Source organism: Pongo abelii, chromosome 20 (genome assembly GCF_028885655.2).
Source record: "Pongo abelii isolate AG06213 chromosome 20, NHGRI_mPonAbe1-v2.0_pri, whole genome shotgun sequence".
Lineage (NCBI taxonomy): Eukaryota > Metazoa > Chordata > Mammalia > Primates > Hominidae > Pongo > Pongo abelii.
In genome coordinates, this window is record NC_072005.2 from 50,106,847 (window position 1) to 50,127,134 (window position 20,288).

Consider the following 20,288-nt stretch of genomic DNA (forward strand, 5'->3'; position numbering starts at 1 on the left):
GCTATCAAATACTAGATCTTATTCATTCTATCTAAGTATATTTTTGTACCCACTAACCATCCCCACTTCCCTCACCACCAACCCTACCTTTCCTTCCCTCTGGTAACCAACATTCTGCTCTCTATCTCCATGCATTCAATTGTTTTAATTTTTAGCTCCTACAAATAAGTGAGAACATGTGAAGTTTGTCTTTCTGTGCCTGACTTATTTCACTGAACGTAATGTCCTCCAGTTCCATCATATTTTTGCAAATAACAAAATCTCATTCTTTTTGTGGCTGAATAGTACTCCATTGTGTATATGTCTATTTCCTGTATCCATTCATCTGTTGATGGACACTTAGGTTGCTTCCAAATTTTGGTTATTGTGAATAGTGCTGCAATAAACATTGCAGGGGAGGGTGCAGATATCACTTTGATGTGGTTTTAATTTTCTGAGGAACCTCCACACTGTTCTCCGCAGTGGTTGTACTAATTTACATTCCCACCAACAATGTGCGAGGATTCCCTCCCTCACTCCTTCCACATCCTCACCAACATTTGATATTGCCTGTCTTTTGAATAAAAGCTATTTTAACTGGAGTGAATGAGATATCTCATGGTAGTTTTGATTTGCATTTATCTGATGATCTATGATGTAGAGCACCTTTTCATATACCTGTTTGCCATTTGTATGCCCTCTTTCGAGAAATGTCTATTCAGATATTTTGCTCATTTTTAAATTGAATTATTAATTTTTTTCCTATTGGGTTTGAGCTCCTTATATTCTGGTTATTAATCCCTTGTCAGATGGATAATTTGCAAATATTTTCTCCTATTGTGTGGGTTGGCTCTTCACATTGTTGATTGCTTCCTTTGCTGTGCAGAAGCTTTTTAACTTGACGTGATCCCATTTGTCCATTTTTGCTTTGGTTGTCTATGCTTTTGGGGTATTACTCAAGAAATCTTTGCCCAGACCAATGTCCTGGAGTATTTCCCCATTGTTTTCTTGTAGTAGTTTCATAGTTCGAGGTTTTAGATTTAAGTCTTTAATCCATTTCGATTTTATTTTTGTATATGGTGAACAATAGGGGTGAAGTTTCATTCTTCTATATGTGGATATCATGTTTTTCTAGCACCATTTATTGAAGAGACTGTCCTTTTCGCAATGCATATACTTAGCACCTTTGTTGAAAATGAGTTCACTGTAGGTGTAGAAATTTATTTCTGGATTTTCTACTTTACGCGGTGCTAAAAAGAATGTACTGTACATGAAGTGATTTCTAGGATATGTTGTTACATGACCATAGCAGAGTTAGAAATGTGCTTTAAGTAATAATGGAAAATAAGAAATCTACACATATTGATATGGTTTGGCTGTGTCTCCACCCAAATCTCATCTTGAATTATAGTTCCCATAATTCCCACATATCATGAAAGGGACCTAGTAGGAGGTAATGGAATCATGGGGTGGGTCTTTCCCATGCTGTTCTTGTGATAGCAAGGACAGATAGAGGAGTGGCTTTGAATAGAATGGGAGGCAGGTTTGCCGTAAGTGATTTCCAGCTTGAGGTTTCCTTAGTGATTTTGGGGGCCCAAGATATTTTCCTTTCACAATACTAAGCAGTTTAATTTCTCTGAAATGTGGCATTTCCACGTCTAAAGAATATTAATATGAAAACTTTAAAAGTGGGAAGATAGCTTTTCCAGGAGGGCAACTGGCCCTCCATATTGGCCCTTGACAGGGCAGCAGCATCGCCATCTTGGACAAGCACTGCCATTTTAAAGTTCGTGTTGATCAAAAACTGCCTAAATCCAAAGGGCATCAGCCTAATGGCTAAGGTCAGCATGACCATAAACCACAAATGACATCTCCAACCAGAAACATTCCAACCATAAGATAAACCCCTCCCTGACCAGAGACATGCCAGCCCCGAGATAACCTCCCCTCCGTTGGAGAGATGTCAGTCCCAAGATAACCTCCCCTCCAACCAGAGATATTCCAACCCCACAACAGACTTCTCCCCAACACAGAAACATTCTAAGCCTGTGATAAGCTCTCTCACCCTTTTAAAACCAATACATACTCTTAGTCTGTAAGAGAGAGCGCTCCTGACCGCAATCGGCCAGAAGCCCCTCTCAGATTTATTCTCCAAAACGAACCTGTCTTTGACTGTTGAGCCGCTTTTCGTGTTTTGTTTTTTTTCTCTTTAACTCTTACAGCCCTCTTAAACACTTAAACTGTGGTTGTTTTTCTTGCCAAACCAGTGGTACAACAGTGTCTGGAACAGGGGCTGGTGCACCACTCAATGCCTCTCCCAAACCATTTTTCCTGGCCCCTTATTTAAGCTCTTGGATTTAGCCTCATACTGTTAGCGTCTCGTATATTAGCCTTTCAGCCATCTCTTGACCGCTCCACAGTCACTCCCCGCTAACTCCTTGAAGATTGTATCTCCTTGCTTTGTTCTCTTTCAGTAACACTCCTGTCATCATGGGAGGCGTGTAGACTTCAGGAATTCCTGTCTTTTCAGTATTTTCTCTCGAGGACGCAGGGAGAGGGAAGGACCACTCTCAGGGCCACAGTCCATATTGCTCACCAGGCGCTCGGGTCTGTGGGATTCATTCCTCGTGGGCACTGCGGGAAGTGTAGTCAAAGAGCACCGCGGAGTCCCACGCTTCCCGCTGGAGGGTGATACTACAGAACGTCTCCTTTGGCAGTCAAGGAAGTGTAGCACAGGAGATCTGTTGAATGACGAGCAAGTAGGCGCAGGACGGCGTATCCGGGGAATTCTGGGAAATGTAGTTCACACGCTGCGCCCGGTAGGGGCACTTCCGCTCCCGGGGGGTGAGGTTGCTGCAGTGCATTCGGTGGTAGTTCGGTGTCAGTCCTGTGTCTTGTCGATCCTTCTAAACGTGTCCCCTTACGATGCTGGCTCGCAACCACCTGGAAGTTGACTAAGGGGAGAAGGAATCTCGTTGGAAAACGGAGGTTTGGAGGGACAACGGCCGCTCTTTTCGTTCTTGTCAGCGGAGCCTTCTTGGTCTCGGGGCTGTCCTCGCGTCCCCGGGGATGAGGCTGGGGGTTGGGACTTGGTCGGGACGCGTCTCGCCTGGTTTGAGGGTTTTTAGGGGCTCTCAGCTCGCTCCGTCCGCCTCCCTCCATCCCACCTGTGAGGCTACTTTCTCACAGTTTAGGGTTGGGATGTTATTAATCTCCCTGTACCTCCCACTGGTGTTCTTTAAAATGGGGACTTCAGGACCATCCTAATGAAATCGTTTTGGGAACTGGAAGAGGTAACAGAAATGAAAGCCTTAAAGCAGTCCCTCCCTTAGTGACTGGTGGTCTCTTCTTAGTGTTAATTTCCCACGAAGCCTGTCAGGTCCCCGGATGGGGTCAGAGCTCCAGCTACAGGGACCCCCGCCCGTGTCTCTGATTCCTGCAGGACGCTGGGTGATCCCGGACGCTTCTGACCTCTTTTTAGGAAGGCGAGGGTTGTGTCCACTTCCACGAAGGGAGAGGAACATTTAACTTTCATGCGGGATGGCAACGCGGTCAGGGTGTTTCACAGCTTTCTCCTTCCCCAGCCTGATTCTCAAAAAGAGCCGCAGGGAGGGACTTCTTGGCTACTGAGGGCAAAGCTCTGAGAGTGGTCCTTGGCTTTTTTTCTTTTACAGAGATGCTCACCCCAACCGAGAGTGTAGGATGTGTCCTCAGGCATGGGTGTTGATAATAATTAAGCCTCAATTGGTAACTTTATCCCAAGGGCTTTATACAAATAATCACATTTTCGCCACACCGTGGCTCTGTGGAGAGGTACTACTTTTTGCCGGTTTAAAGATGAGTGAGATACAAAGGAGCAGGAGTTATCTGAGAATAGTCACCTAAGTAGTAAGAGGTGGAGCTGCTGTTGAAACCTGGGCATCACAGGTCAGAGCCTTAATTGATAAACTTTTGGATATATTCTCATTGAGGCAGAGGAACTAGCTGGAATCTGGTGGGGAAAGCAAGCTAGGACGTGATTGAAGGGACCTTGAGAGCAAGGCTCATGGGCTTGGACTGTTCTGGGAGTTTGTCAACTATTTCATTCATTAGAACTATTTCATTTATTACAAATATTTCACTTGTTATGCAACGGTATCATTGTGGAGCGTTCAGAAATTGGAGAAATACGAGTAGTACAAGTTTATAATTACCCATGAATCCAGCATGTAAAGATAGTAACTGTTAAACTTCGAGTGCATTTTTTTTTTTTTTTTGAGACAGAGTCTTGCTGTGTTGCCCAGGCTGGAGTGCAGTGGCACGATCTCGGCTCACTGCTAGCTCCGCCTCCCGGGTTCACGCCATTCTCCTGCCTCAGCCTCCTGAGTAGCTGGGACTACAGGCGCCCACCACCACGCCTGGCTAATTTTTTTGTAGTTTTAGTAGAGATGGGGTTCCACCGTGTTAGCCAGGATGGTCTTGATCTCCTGACCTCCTGATCCACCAGCCTCGGCCTCCCAAAGTGCTGGGATTACAGGCGTGAGCCACCGCACCCGGTGAATTTCTTTTTGGTCTTTCTTTGGTATATTTGCATATTTATTTATAAACATTTAAACAAAATTTTATAATTAAAAAAATGTGTTTTCCCTTATGTGTTTAACTATGGATATTTGGAAACACTGCCAAGAGGGAAATAACTAGTGAATTTATATGTTATATCATGCTCATCCTAATTTATCTCATTGTTATCTCATTTTTTTTGGTAAATGTTTCCTGATATTGGCCGGGCGCAGTGGCTCACGCCTGTAATCCCAGCACTTTGGGAGGCCGAGTTGGGCGGATCACCTGAGGTTGGGAGTTTGAAACCAGCCTGACCATCATGGAGAAACCCCATCTCTACTAAAAATACAAAAATTAGCCAGGCATGGTGGCGCATGCCTGTAATCCCAGCTACTCGAGAGGCTGGGGCAGGAGAATCGCTTGAACCCGGGAGGCGGAGGTTGTGGTGAGCCAAGATTGCACCATTATACTCCAGCCTGGGCAACAAGAGCGAAACTGCATCCTCTGCCTCCCAGTCTCAAAAAAAAAAAAAAAAAAAGTTTTTAACATTTTATTTTCATATCATTTGAAACCTATAGAAAAATTGCAAAAATGGTGTTAGAAATTCTCATATACTCTTTATCTAAATTTGCCAAATGTTTACATTTTTCCTGTTTGCTTTGTTGTTGCTGATCACCCAGATACCACCAGGAACATACCTGTAGCCACAGACAGTTGCTTGTAGCTTTCTGCAGCAAAGAAGCCTACATTTCAAGATAATTGTGGGGTGTCTTGGTAAGAGGTGTTTAGGAAGGGCTGGTTATAGGGTTTCACATAACATGCTAGATACTATTAGATATTATACTGGCTAGGCATGGTGGCTCATGTCTGTAATTGTAGCACTTTGGGAGGCCGAGGCAGGTGGATCACTTGAGGCCAGGAGTTCAAGACCAGCCTGGCCAACGTGGAGAAACCCCATCTCTACTAAAAATACAAAAATTAGCTGATTTGCCCACTGTGAAGTTACTTTTTTAAAATTTGAGGGGACGTGCGCCTGTAATCCCAGCTATTAGGGAGGCTGACACATAAGAATCCTTTGAACCTGAGAGGCAGAGGCTGCAGTGAGCTGAGATGGCGCCCCTGCACTCTGATCTGGATGACAGAGTGAGACTCTGTCTCAAAAAAATAATTAAATATTATATTAAATAATATTGTTATCTATTACATATCACATCTGTTAAAAAGCTACTAATAGTAGTTGTAGTGTTATTTATTAGATAGTGTTGGATACCATATTACATAACATTGTTATCTAATCTGCAGCTTCCATATTTAAATTTATTCAGTTTCTTATTTTGGTCCTTATAACTATCCCTTGCCCCACTTTTTACCTGTAACCCCATTCAAAGTCCAATTTTATGCATTGTCTTTATTGTCACATTTCTATACTTTTGTTTAATCTAGAAGGATTCCACAGCCTTTGTCTTTTATATGCATGGTTTTTTGAAGAGTATAGGCAAGTTGTTTTGCAGAAAGACATTCATTTGGGGTTTGTCTGGTAAATTTCATGTTTAGGTTTAGATTATGCATGATTGGCAGGGATACCATAGTAGTGGTGAAGTGTCCTTTTCATTGCAACATAACAGTCTCCAAATAATGTTGGTTTGTTCCTTCACTGGTGATCTCAACTTTGTTCACTTGGCCAAGACGAAGTCTTTCAGATTTGTCCACTGTGAAGTTACTTTTTTTAAATTTTGAAAATAATAAAGTTCCTTATGGGGAGATACATGCTTAGTGGACATTCTACTGTAAAGAAGAGTTGCCATTTCTCCCCCATTTATTCATTCCTTCATTCAGCTATAAACTATTGATATGGACTCAGAATTCAGTCTTACTGATTTCAATGACATGTAGATTAACAATTATTTTTTCCAATTCTATCAAGATGTATTTGACATATAGCTTTCACCCATTTCAGGCATGGAACTCAATGATTTTTAGGAATTTTGTGAAGTGGAATAACCATGATCATGATGATTCAGTTTAGATCATTTTCATCTCCCAGTTGGACTCGCTGTGCCCATTTATAGTTAAGCCTCATTCTCACCTCAAATGTGAAGCAACCACTAATCTACTTTCTCTAGTATATATTTGCCTATTCTGAACATTTCCTATAAATGCGATCATACAGTCCATGGGTTTTTGTGACTGGTTTCTTTCATTTAACATAATGTTTCCAGGGTTCATGCATGTTGTAGCATGAGTCAATATTTCATTTCTTTACATTTCCAAGGAAGATTTCATTGTATGGATGGGCGACAATTTGTCCATTTACCCATAGGAAGGCATTTTGGTTGTGTGCAATTTTGGGTTATTATGAATAATGCTGCTGTGAACATTCAAGTGCTAATTCACAACACATGTTCGTATTGTTGGGTGGCATCCCTGACCACCCCTTCATGTCTCTTTTTATTTGCCTTCCATGGCACGTTCCAGGCACAATTCTGTCTTCCCTTGAACTGCATAACTGAGAACTCTGCAAATTCCCCAAAGGAGGAGGAAAAATGACCATGTTCAAAGTGAGTAAGTCTGGTCTGTTTTGCTGTTCAAATTCTGTTTTCTACTTAAGATTGTCACGTGTTTTTCTCAGTCTTGGGAAGACTCAAGGAGAACAACAGTTATTTGTGCACCTGTTGTGTGCCAGGTGCTTCCTTGTTTCTTTTGTGTTGAATTTGCGTTTGGATTTGATTTTGTTTACTTTTACCATTATTTATGTTACGAGTAGAAATTTAGTGAGAAGGAACAATTCTCCCATTTCACTACATCTTTTCTCACTAATTAGGCATTTTTATTTTCTCATGCTAGTCCTCATGTATATTTATAACTGTATTTGTATTGATACTTATCTAAATTGTGTTCTTTTTGTTTAATATTATGTAATGTTCATTATTTATGGTTGCATCATGTTGCCATTGAATTGATGCTCCTTTTTTTTTTTTTTCCTCGAGACAGAGTCTTGCTTTGTCGCCCATACTGGAGTATGGTGGCGCAATCTTGGCTCACTGCAACCTCCGCCTCCTGGGTTCAAGCGATTCTCCTGCCTCAGCCTCTCGAGTAGCTAGGATTACAGGCGCACACCATCGCACTTGGCTAATATTTGTATTTTTAGTAAAGACGGGGTTTCATCGTGTTGGCCAGGCTGGTCTCGAACTCCCGGCCTCAAGTGATCTGCCCACCTTGGCCTCCCAAAGTGCTGGGATTACAGGTGTGCGCCACCACACCTGCCGATGTTTCTTTTTAACTACTTTATACTCACAGGCACTAGGAGCTCAGTTTTGAAAGAGTACTTTTGACATGTGCCACGTTGGTTGTTTTGTAGATAAAATATCCACATGTGGCACGGCACAGCAGGCTGTAACTGTGGCTTCACACAAGGATTTCTGGAGATTTTCACATAGGAAGAGCTAGCTTTTGTTTTCCCCATGCTTAAGTCATGCATTGTGTGTATTTTATTTACTAGTCTTTTCTTATTCCTTTATGTATTAAGGAGTTTGACCAAAATGCAGCATCCTGGGCTGCACATATATAGGTTTCAGTGAATCTTGCCAGTTGCTCCAGCAACATTTAGCAATTCAGTCTCAACTTTGTTTGATAATGCCCAGGGTTCTCATACTTGAACCCTGAATGTAATCAGTTTTTTTTTTTTTTTTTTTTTTTTTTTAGTTTTTTAGTTTTGGTAGCTTTAGTTTCAAATGTCCATGATATCAGAAGATTCTCTAGTCACTGTGTTCTATTCCTTTGTTTGTTCCTCAGAACAGCTGAATGATGCAATTCTCAGCATCATCTTCCTCTTAAATATGTGAAATATGAGAAACCTGCTGAGGTTCAGAGAGGAAACCCAGGGTCGGCATGTTAGCTATTTTGCTAAATTGAAAAAGAGAGAGAAGAAGAAAGAGGATTCTCCATTGAAGGACCTGTGCCTTCTGGTATGGGTGTTTGGAGTGCCCTCCTGAGTGATGACAACCACTGGTGACATAGCTCCTCCCTGACCCCTCCTCAGGGGACCTCTTCTCTTCCTGCTGTGCCACCTCCTCAGGTGCACCTAGTACACCAGGCACCAAAGGACAGTGATTGCTATACTCACTATAGAAAATCTTTAAATTCCTAATGGCAAAGATGGCTTGTAGAGTGTTACCAGGAAATATAACAGCCTAAGGTGAAAATATTTACCACTTTGATACCTGAAAAAGACACAATCCAAAATAAGAATCTTATGTACAGAATGGAGAAAAAAATTCAAAGGAATATGAATAAAGGACATTAGTACATTAATTGGTAAATTTTAGAGAAGAAATAGAAGTGGCCAATACATATTTGAAAAGGTGAGAGTATTATTTATAATCAAATACAGGGGATTAATAAGGTGAATTCTCTCTAATGAGATTATCAAAATCACAGGAAATTTGATAATCTGCATTTGGCTATTTTAAGAAAAACCAGGGTAATGTATCCCCTTGAAAGATTTTGGAGTTTGATAAAAAATTGAGATCTGACATATATGATCACAATTTTAAACATTCTTATTTTTTGACACTTTCATTTTCATTTGAAATTATTTTATTTTCGTTTATTCTTATTCTTTAGAGACAGAGTTTTGCTCTGTTGCCCAGGATAGAGTACAGTGATGTAAGTGTAGCCCACTGCAGCCTTGAACCCCTGGGGTCCAGATCTTCCTGTCCCAGCCTCCCAAGCAGCTAGGACTACAGGCGCATACCACGATGCCCGGCTAGTTTAAAAATTTATAAAGATGGTGTCTTGGTGTGTTGCCTAGGCTGGTCTTGAACTCTTGAATTCAAGCAATCCCCCCACCTTAGCCTCTTAAAGCACTGGGATTACAGGTGTGAATCACTGCACCTGGTTTGAAATTATTTTATTTAATTAAATTAATTAATTTATTATTTTATTTCTTTTTTGAAACAGAGTCTTGCTCTGTTGCCCAAGCTGGAGTGCAGTGGTGCAATCTTGGCTCACTGCAACCTCCGCCTCCTGGGTTCAAATGATTCTTCTGTCTCAGCCTTCCAAGTGTCTGGGATTATAGTCACGTGCCACCATGCCCGGCTAATTTTTGTATATTTTGTAGAGACAGAGTTTTGCTATGTTGCCAAGGCTGGTCTCGAACTCCAGAGCTCAAATGATTTGCTTGTCTCAGCCTCCGAAAGTGCTGGGATTACAGGCGTGAGCTACCACACCTGGCCAAAATTATTTTCAATAATCAGACGGGAGAGTAAGGTCCACATAACACGATTTTCTTTGCGGGATTGGTAATAATGAAAACTACATAAAATTAAATATTCATTATTTAGAATAAAGATAGATCATCAGTTCCCTGTAATACTATGCCGACATGAAATGAAATAGATAACTATAATGAAAGTTATAAGAAAAAATCCAAAGAAATACAAATAAAGGACATTACCAGCTGGGTGCGGTGGCTCACGCCTATATTCCCTGCACTTTGGGGGACCAAGACGGGCAGATCACCTGAGATCAGGAGTTTGAGACCAGCCTGACCAACATGGAGAAACCCTGTCTCTACTAAAAATACAAAACTATCTGGGCATAGTGGCGCATGCCTGTAATCCCAGCCACTCAGGAGGCTGAGGCAGGAGAATTGCTTGAACTGGGGAGGCAGAGGTTGCCATGAGCTGAGTTTGCACCATTGCACTCCAGCTTGGGCAACAAGAGCGAAACTCCGTCTCAGAAAAAAAGAAAAAAAGGTAATAAAATTAATGTTAATTAAATACCTAGTCTGTGCTAGAGACTTTCCCCATTTATATTCTCTTGTTTATTCCTGGAGAAAACTGATGTGACAGTCTTTATATAGAAAGGAAACGAATGCATGTAGGCAAACTTATCCAAGGTTATGTGGCTGGGAAGGCAAAGGCACAGAGCCTTGGGATTGAGCCTTGTGAATGATCACACACGCTCAGTGTGATCATAGGCACACTGGCTCCAGATCATGACATTCAATGCTGCAATTAATATATGTAGTTTGTGTCTTGAATACAGAGAAGCCACTCCATAGCTGTCCCACATAGGTCACCGTAAACTTGTTAGTTTGGCAGATATTAAAAAACGTCGGCCGGGTGCAGTGGCTCACGCCTGTAATCCCAGCACTTTGGGAGGCCGAGGCAGGCAGATCGCCTAAGGTCAGGAGTTCGTGACCAGCCTGGCCAACATGGTGAAACCCCGTCTCTACTAAAAATACAAAAATTAGCCAGGCATGGTGGTGGGTGCCTGTAATCCCAGCTATTCGGGAGGCTGAGGCAGGAGAATTGTTTGCACCCAGGAGGCAGAGGTTGCAGTGAGCCGAGATAGCGCCACTGCACTCCAGCCTGGGTGACAGAGCAAGACTCCGTCTCAAAAAATAAAAATTAAAAAAAAAAAAGAAAAATGATTATATCCAGGGTTCAAGTACGAGAGAGAACAATGGGCATTATCAAACAAGGTTGGGACTGAATTGCTAAATGTTGCTGGGGCAACTGGCATGATTCATTGAAACCTATATATGCATAGCCCAGGATGCTGCATTTAGAGTCCTAGAGGGTTACTTACAAGGAGACTCAATAAGTGCACAAAGTAAACCTATAGGACTTTTTAATCATTGCACTTCTGGTGGAGCTCCAGAAAATCAGTGTGTGTCATTGCCAGGCTACAGACAGAATGAATGGAAATCTGTAAGTTGACCTACATCTCTCAAGATCCACAGCAACTTCTCACTCATCCCCTTCACCTGCTCACTGCCACCCTTCTCCCAGGAATCACTGGTCATGAGATTGGGATTACATATGTTTGATGTTGTAGGAGGCAGTAACCTTCAAGGATGTGGCTGTGGTCTTCACCGAGGAGGAGCTGGGGCTGCTGGACCTTGCCCAGAGGAAGCTGTACCGAGATGTGATGCTGGAGAACTTCAGGAACCTGCTCTCAGTGGGTGAGCATGGGCACCCTCTGTAATGGAACATCAGGCCCTAGGAATGGCTTTGTATCCTAGGGTGTTTGTATTAGTTTGTTCTTACGCTGCTATGAAGAAATACCCAAGACTGGGTGATTTATAAAGAAAAGACGTTTCATTGACTCACAGTTCCGCATGGCTGGGAGGGCCTCAGGAAACTTACAGTCACGGTGGAAAGTCAAGGGGAAGAAAGGCACCTTTTTCACAGTGCAGCAGGAAGAAGTGCCAAGCAAAGGGGGAAAGGCCTCTTATAAAACCATCAGATCTCGTGAGAACTCATCCACTGTCACGAGAACAGCATGGAGGAAACTGCCCCCATGATTTAATTACCTCCCACCAGGTCCCTCTTATGACATGTGGGGATTATGGGAACTACAATTCAAGATGAGATTTGGGTGGGGACACCGCAAACCATATCAGCATTCAAGTTCGAGTGTGCAGTGAGAACCTAAATTTTTAGTAAATTTTACCTAAGATGTATTGGGATTAAGCATGTGACTTTGTTCACAGGGCATCAACCTTCCCACCGAGATACTTTTCACTTCCGAAGAGAAGAAAAGTTTTGGATGATGGAGACAGCAACCCAAAGAGAAGGGAATTCAGGTAAGAACCAAGCAACCATGCATCCTTGTACATGACCCTTCCATCTGTTTTACTTCTGTCCATTGCCCAACTCCATTGCCCTGGTGTAAATGGCCAAACCTGTTTCCTGGATTCTTACCTCCTTCCTACTGGTTGTCCTGCTCCCGCAATCCCTCTTCCCACCCTGCCATCTGTTTTTCTCATAGCAGCCAAAGTGATCCTTAGGAAATATAAGTCAGATTGCCATTCCTCAGCTTAAAAGCCTTTATGGCTTCTTATTTGTATTAATGTTACAACTGCTTTAAGTGCCTTTTAGAGACCCTTGATCTGCTCTTCATCCCCCGCTGCCTCTCTGACTACATCTCCATTTTCCAGCCATGTTGTACTCCCTGCTGTTTCTCCATCCTGCCAGGGACACTGTATTGCCTGTTGCTGGTACTCAGTGACCACACACTTAGCAGATTAAACAACAAACAATTATCTTTCTGTTCTTCAGACCTGAAGTCTGACACATCTCACTGGACAAAAATCAGGGTGTCCCTAGGGCTTTGTTCCTGTCTAGATGTTCTTGGGGAGAAGGCTTCACTTTAGTTTACCAATCCCTAGGCACTGTCCACACTCCTTGGCTATTGTTTCCCTTCCTCCATCTTCAAAAGCAGCTACATTGCATCTGTAACCATTCTTCCATAGTCATGCCGCCACCCTTCTTAAGCCTCTGTTTTCCACCTTTCGGGTCCCTTGCGATTGGATTGGTCACTCCTGCATAATCTAGAATGACCTTCCGACTCTCTCTTTAGCTGACTAGTGACCTTAATTGCATCTGTAGCCTTAATATCTCTTGCTGTATAACATAACAGGTTCATAGGTCCTGGGAATTGGATGTGGACATCTTTCAAGGACCATTGTTCTGTCTACTACAGAAGCTTCTGTCTTAGAGTTTATACATGCTCTTCTTTCTGATTGGAATACTCTTTCACCTCAGGACCTTCTGACCCTTCCTTTATTCTGGTCTCTGTTCAGTTTTAATATCATGAGAAAGGCCTTCTTTGACCACTCTATTTAAAATACCAGCCGGGCGTGGTGGCTCACGCCTGTAATCCCAGCACTTTGGGAGGCTGAGGCAGGCAGATAGCATGAGGCCAGGAGTTTGAGACCAGCCTGGTCAGCATGGCGAAACCCTGACTCTACTAAAAATACAAAAATTAGCTGGGTATGGTAGCACAGTCCTGTAATCCCAGCTACTCGGGTGGCTGAGGCACGAGAATCACTTGAACCCAGGAGGCAAAGGTTGTAGTAAGCTGAGATTGTGCCACTACACTCTAGCGTGGGTGACAGAGTGAGACTCTGTCTCAAAAAAAAATAAATTCTCTATATAAATAGAATGGAATACCATCCTATTTTTACCCTTCTGGTGTTGTCTTATACTGTGTCTTATATATTTCTATTTAGCTGTCATCTCTACCCACTGGAATAGAATGTCTTAAGAGGAGGACTTTTAGCTGTTCAATTTTTATTTTAAGATTCAGGAGGTACATGTGCAGGCTTGTTACCTGGGTATATTGTGTGATGCTGAGGTTTGCTTTGCAAATGATTCTGTCACCCAGGTACTGAGCACAGTACCCAATAGTGGTGGCAGGATAACCCTCAGATTTCAAGGCTATGTGTACTGGTGTTAGAGGTAGTGATGATGGGGTGGGTGGGCCAGTCCTGAGGCCCCCACATGGTGTGTGCAGGTGAGTGTCAGCGGTGATGGTGACAGCAGGCTTGTAGGACCTGTCCTCAGATCACTAGGAGGAGTACACAGATGCCAGTGGTGGTTATCAGGGCAGGGAAATCCTTAGGTCTCCAGACAGCATGCTTGGGCACCTGCGGTAGGGTTCTAGGTCTGTTGTAAAGCTCCCTGCATGGTACATGCTCATGCCTGGGGCAACCAACATGGCAGGGTGATCTCAACAGCCCCAAGTGGTATGCTTAGGTAGTGGAGGAATGACGCCAGGCCAGGTGAGCCTGTCCTCTGGCCTTTCAGTGGTGCAGGCAGATATAGGCTGTGGTGGAAGAGGCGGCATGATCCCTAGGTCCCCAGATGGCATGCTCCAGCACTGGCAGCACACAAGCTGGGTCTTTGTCAGGTCTCCTGTTTGTGCACACATGTGCCTGAGGCAAGACAGGGTAGAGCAGTCCCCAGGTCCCTCTGTGTCATGCTCTGGCACTGAGATGGGCAGTACCAAGTGAAGTAGGCTTGTCCTGTGCACAGGCACAGGTTGTGGTGGGCAGTGCAAGGGACTCCCCATGCCTTTAGGAGGTGTGCTTGGGTGGCAGTGGCAGAGTGTGCGGAGAACCTTTCCTCAGAATGAGAACATATGTAAGTGTACAGTGGCCCTGCTGCTGGGGGTGAGGTAGCATTGCCGTTAGAGGCAGCAGCCCCAGAGAGGCAGCTTTCAAGCTCTGGTGAGTGCACACACTTTGGGTCCCTTTGTACTGTACTGGGGGCAGCCTCCCTGGTGTGCTGCATGGCCCATTCCCCAGAGTATGGGACACTATGTGGCCTAGATTGCTGGGGACTCTGCCATACTGCTGGGTCTAACAGGCATTACTGTAACCCTCCGGGTGGATGTGGGGGCATGTCGATGGGGCTTCAGGGATTTGGAGATGCAAAGGCTGTTGGGCCCCAGGGCAAAATGCAGTCTGGTGGGGGTGCGGCTCTCAAAATAGCGCTGTGCCATAGCTGCTTGAGTCTTGGGGATTGTGTGGGTCCCATCATGAGCACCCTCTCTGAGTGCCATTGAATGGACTCCAGGTAGCCCCCTATGCTAGTCTCAGGGCCCGCAGGGGTCGAGGGCCTCTCTCATGGCTGATTGCTGGAGTCCACAGCGGAAATGTAAACCACTAGGGCTCTCTCACTTACCCTTTCCCAGCACTGGGAGCCTTTCCCGGCTTTCAGGTGATCACGGCCAGAAGGGCTACCTCCCTTCGCTCTCCTTTTGTGCTTCGGGTGTTTCCTGTCACTTCTCTGCTGAATTCCAGTGATCCCTCTTAGATGCTATTTGATGTATGATTATCTATTTGCTTTTTTAAATTTTTTATTAAGAAAATACTTCACAAATTTGCATATTGGCCTTGCGCAGGGGCTGATCATTCCAGTTTTACCATATGTGCTGCTGAAGTGAGCACTACTCATTATTTTGGCTCTTTGTGGAGGAGGCAAGCTCTGGATGTCTTTAGTCAGCCATCTTGAAGTCTTCCTACCCTTAAAGTTCCTTCTGATTCATCATATATATAATTTAGTAGTTACATAATTTAGACTAACTAGGAAATTGGTAGAAATAGTAACACGTTAACTGTATTGATATTTTAAATTAAGTCTTTCGTTTCTACCACGTATGAGACATTATGTGGTTCAAAATTGGTTTCGTGACAACAAGAGACTGTGGTGCACTTGGAGAACACAAACTGTACCTTCCTTGTATTCAGTAAAGTTTCAGGCCACGTCCTAAGTGAAATCCTGAAAACACTGAACAAAGGCTTCACTTACCCACATCTCTTAATTCTGTGTCTTTATAGGAGGCAAGATCCAAACTGAGTTGGAGTCTGTTCCAGAAACAGGACCACATGAAGAGTGGTCTTGCCAGCAAATCTGGGAACAAACCGCAAGTGAGTTAACTAGACCTCAAGACTCCATCAGTAGCTCTCAGTTCTCCACACAAGGTGATGTCCCCTCCCAGGTTGACGCAGGACTATCTATAATTCACATAGGAGAGACACCTTCTGAGGATGGGAAGTGTAAAAAATTCTTCAGTGATGTCTCCATCCTTGATCTTCATCAACAATTACACTCAGGAAAGATATCCCATACATGTAATGAGTACAGGAAGAGATTCTGTTATAGCTCAGCTCTTTGTATTCATCAGAAAGTTCACATGGGAGAGAAACGCTATAAGTGTGATGTGTGTAGTAAGGAATTTAGTCAGAACTCACAACTGCAAACTCATCAGAGAATCCACACCGGAGAGAAACCATTCAAATGTGAGCAGTGTGGGAAAAGTTTCAGCCGTAGATCAGGAATGTATGTTCATTGCAAATTACACACAGGAGAAAAACCTCATATTTGTGAGGAATGTGGGAAGGCTTTCATTCACAATTCCCAGCTTCGGGAACATCAAAGAATCCATACTGGGGAGAAGCCATTCAAATGTTATATATGTAGTAAGAGCTTCCATAGTAGATCAAATCTTAATAGGCATTCCATGGTCCACATGCGAGAGAAATCATTTAGATGTGATACCTGTAGTAATAGCTTCGGTCAGAGATCAGCACTTAATAGTCATTGCATGGACCACACAGGAGAGAAACTATACAAATGTGAAGAATGTGGAAGGAGCTTCACTTGTAAGCAAGATCTTTGTAAGCATCAGATGGACCATACAGGAGACAAACCATATAATTGTAATGTATGTGGGAAGGGCTTCAGGTGGTCCTCATGTCTTTCACGACATCAGCGGGTCCACAATGGAGAAACAACATTCAAGTGCGACGGATGTGGGAAGAGATTTTACATGAATTCACAGGGCCATTCACATCAGAGAGCCTACAGAGAAGAAGAACTGTATAAATGTCAGAAGTGTGGGAAGGGCTACATTAGTAAGTTTAATCTTGACTTGCACCAGAGGGTCCACACAGGAGAGAGACCTTATAATTGTAAGGAATGTGGAAAGAGCTTCAGGTGGGCCTCAGGTATTTTGAGACATAAGAGACTCCATACTGGAGAAAAACCATTCAAATGTGAAGAGTGTGGGAAGAGGTTTACTGAGAATTCAAAACTTCGTTTCCATCAAAGAATTCACACTGGAGAAAAGCCTTACAAATGTGAGGAGTGTGGAAAGGGATTCAGATGGGCCTCAACTCATCTAACCCATCAAAGACTCCATAGCAGAGAAAAACTATTCCAATGTGAGGATTGTGGGAAGAGCAGTGAGCACAGTTCATGCCTTCGAGATCAACAAAGAGACCACAGTGGAGAAAAAACATCCAAATGTGACGACTGTGGGAAGCGCTACAAGAGGCGCTTGAATCTAGATATGATTTTATCATTATTTTTAAATGATATATAATTATTGTCCATATTTATGGGTTACAGCATATTTCAATACATGTATACAATGTATAATAATCAAATCAGTGTTATTAGCATATCCATCACCTCCTTTATCATTTATTTGTGTTGATCATTTATCATTTTTTTGTGTTTTGAACCTTCAAAAACTGCTGTTCTAGTTATTTGAAAATAAGTTATTATTAATTATAGTCACCTTTAGTGCTGTGGAACACTAGAACTTGTTCCTTTCATCTTACTGTACTTTCGTATCTGTTAACTAATCTTTCATCATCCACCCTCCCTCCTACTTTTCCCTTCTAGTAATTGCTATGCCACGCTGCTTCTGCTTTTTTTTTTTTTAGAACAGAGTCTTCCAGGCTTCAGTGTAGTGGCATGATCCTGGCTCACTGCAGCCTCCACCTCCTGGGTTCAAGCGATCCTCCTGCCTAAACCTTCTGAGTAGCAGGGGTTACAGGCACGCGCTACCACGCCTGGCTAATTTTTGTACTTTTTTTTTTTTTTTTGAGACGGAGTATCGCTCAGTCGCCCAGTCTGGAGTGCAATGGCCTGATCTCGGCTCACTGCAACCTCCACCTCCCGGGTTCAAACAATTCTCCCTGCCTCGGCCTCCCGAGTAGCTGGGACTACAGGCGCCCGCCACCACACCCAACTAATTGTTGTATTTTTAGTAGAGATGGGTTTTTGCCATATTGGCCAACCTGGACTTGAACTCCTGACTTCAGGTGATCCGCCCACCTCAGCCTCCCAAAGTGCTGGGATTACAGGCATGAGTGACCATGCCTAAAAATTTTTGTATTTTTAGTAGAGATGGGGTTTCACCATATTGGCCAGGGTAGCCTTGAACTCCCAACCTCAAATGGTCCACCTGCCTTGGCCTCCCAAAATGCTGGGATTACAGGCATGAGCCACCGTGCCCAGCCAATGCTATGCTGCTTCTATGATGTCAACATTTTAGCTTCCACATATGTGTGAGAACATGTGGTATTTATCTTTCTGGGCCTGAATTTACATCATTCAACATCATGTTCTCCAAAGCTTATCTTTATCTTGCCATAAATGACAGAATTTTATTATTTTTTATGGTTAAATAGTATACCTTTGTGTAGGTATGCCACATTTTCTTTACCTTTTTCTGTTGATGAACACTTAGATTGGTTCCATATGTTAGCTATTGCAAATAGTACTATAATAAATATAGGAGTGCAGATAGGAGTTCAACACACTGATTTCCTTTCCTTTGGATATACAGCTAGTAGTGGGATTGCTGGATCACTTGAATCTTGATATGCATAAGAAGATCTACACTGGAGAAGAACCATGGAAGTGTGGAGATTGTGGTACATGCTTCAGTCAGGGCTCACATCTTCAAATTCAGTGTCTGTTCTGTAGAGAAACCTTAATAATGTGATATATGTGACAGCAAAGAGTTATAAGGTATGAATATGTTAATCTTAGTAGATACTTCCGAAAAGTATTTCAAACTGGTTGTACCACTATAAACTCTGACCATTATTAGGCAAGAATTGGCTTTTGTTTTTCTTTTGAGACAGTCTTGCTCTGTCACCCGGACTGGCATGCAGTGGAATGATCATGGCTCCCTGCAGCCTTGACTTCCCAGGCTCAAGAAATCCTTCTGCCTCAGCCCCTCAAAAGCTGGGACTATAGGCATGCAGCAACACACCTGGCTAAATTTTTGTTGTAGAGATGGGGTCTCTCTATGTTGCCCAAATTGGTCTCAAACTCCTGGGCTCAAGTGATTCTCCCTCCTCAGCCTCCCAAAGTGCTGGCATTACAGGCCTGAGCTACTGCGCCCAGCATTTTGTTTTGTTTTTGAGATGGGGTCTCTCGGTGTTGCCCAGGCTGGATTGCTTATTCACAGATGCAGTTACAGTGCCCTATAGCCTCGAACTCCTGGGCCTAAGTGATCCTCTTGCTTCAACCCCCTGAGAAGCTGGGACTACAAGCATGGACCACCACCCCTGATTGATCTTCTTTAGTTTCTGTCAACAAAATAGTACACTGTTTCCACAAACTTGGGAAGGCTAGTATTTTTGGGGGGGGGGGGAATCACTAAACAACAAAGAAAATCTGATGAATTGGACAGCATAAAAATATTGGCATAAAGATGAACATAACATAAGTAGGAATATTTAAAGCACATACTTTTATAGAGTGTCTCCCCTGTAATGTCTCTGGTTAAATGAAAGGGTTTCAAATGTGAAGACAACTCTAACCATACTCATTACCTGTAAAAGATGTAGCATTGTCATGGACTCCTTAATAAACGTGAAGACTTTAATCCATCTGAAGGTGCATCATACTTCTGAAGTTTCCAACACTGACAACGTGATGGGCTTACGGATGAAAACTCATGAATGGGAAAAACTCAGCTATCGTTAAAGCCCAATATATTTTATTAAAGATATGGGGGCTGTCTCCTAAATCTAGTTAGTGATGAATTTCAAGTCTACTGAAATTCAGTGAGCCGTCACTGAATCCTTGTCTACATTCATTACACATAGGTTTTCTGAGAAAATTGTCTGCTAGTTATGAGAGGTCCTCTCCAATGCCAAAGTGAGTATAATAACCTTGCTTTTGGCCAGGCGTGGTGGCTCACGCCTGTAATCCCAGCGCTTTGGGAGGCCAAGGTTGGCAGATTGCCTGAGGTCAGGAGTTTGAGACTAGTCTGGCCAACATGGTGAAACCCTGTCTCTATTAAAAATACAAAAAAATTAGCTGGGTGTGGTGGTGGCGTGTGCCTGTAATCCCAGCTACTCAGGAGGCTGAGGCAAGGGAATTGCTTGAACCAGGGAGGTGGAGGTTGCAGTGAGCCGAGATCACGCCACTGCACTCCAGCCTGAGTGACAGAGTGAGACTCCATCTCAAAAAATAAAAATAAAAATAAACAAGCTTGCTTTCTTTTATGTGCTCCTTGATTTTGATGGTGATGTGATATCAAACTGAAGCTGAAAATATAATAATCACATTTATACAGGGCATTTTTCAAGGTAATTTATTGATTTTTACTTTAATAATTTAGTGCCTCACTTTTGTAAGTCTCTTGTAAGTGGCCAGGCATGGTGG

At 43.1% G+C, this 20,288-nt stretch overlaps 1 protein-coding gene across 4 annotated transcripts; it reads left to right on the plus strand.

The window, feature by feature from the left end:
* Positions 1-2,831: 2,831 nt before the first annotated feature.
* Positions 2,832-19,507, plus strand: ZNF284 (zinc finger protein 284). Of its 4 annotated transcripts, XM_009232732.4 has the most exons (6): positions 2,832-2,967; positions 5,199-5,292; positions 6,994-7,076; positions 11,362-11,488; positions 12,020-12,112; positions 15,653-19,507. In XM_009232732.4, the coding sequence occupies exons 3-6, from the start codon at positions 7,062-7,064 to the stop codon at positions 17,197-17,199; spliced, it is 1,782 nt and encodes a 593-aa protein (XP_009231007.3). In that variant the 5' UTR covers positions 2,832-2,967; positions 5,199-5,292; positions 6,994-7,061; the 3' UTR covers positions 17,200-19,507. The 4 variants fall into 4 exon arrangements, with proteins under 4 accessions (XP_009231007.3, XP_009231006.3, XP_054396623.2 ...); XM_009232731.4 differs by lacking the exon at positions 5,199-5,292 and having other exon boundaries at positions 2,853-2,967; XM_054540648.2 differs by lacking the exon at positions 5,199-5,292 and having other exon boundaries at positions 2,918-3,001.
* The last annotated feature ends 781 nt before the right edge of the window (positions 19,508-20,288 follow it).

Coding starts and splice junctions, on each gene's coding strand:
- ZNF284 (XM_009232732.4), top strand. Junction 11,489..12,019: donor CAGGAACCTGCTCTCAGTGG/GTGAGCATGGGC, acceptor CTTTGTTCACAG/GGCATCAACCTTCCCACCGA. Junction 12,113..15,652: donor CCAAAGAGAAGGGAATTCAG/GTAAGAACCAAG, acceptor GTGTCTTTATAG/GAGGCAAGATCCAAACTGAG.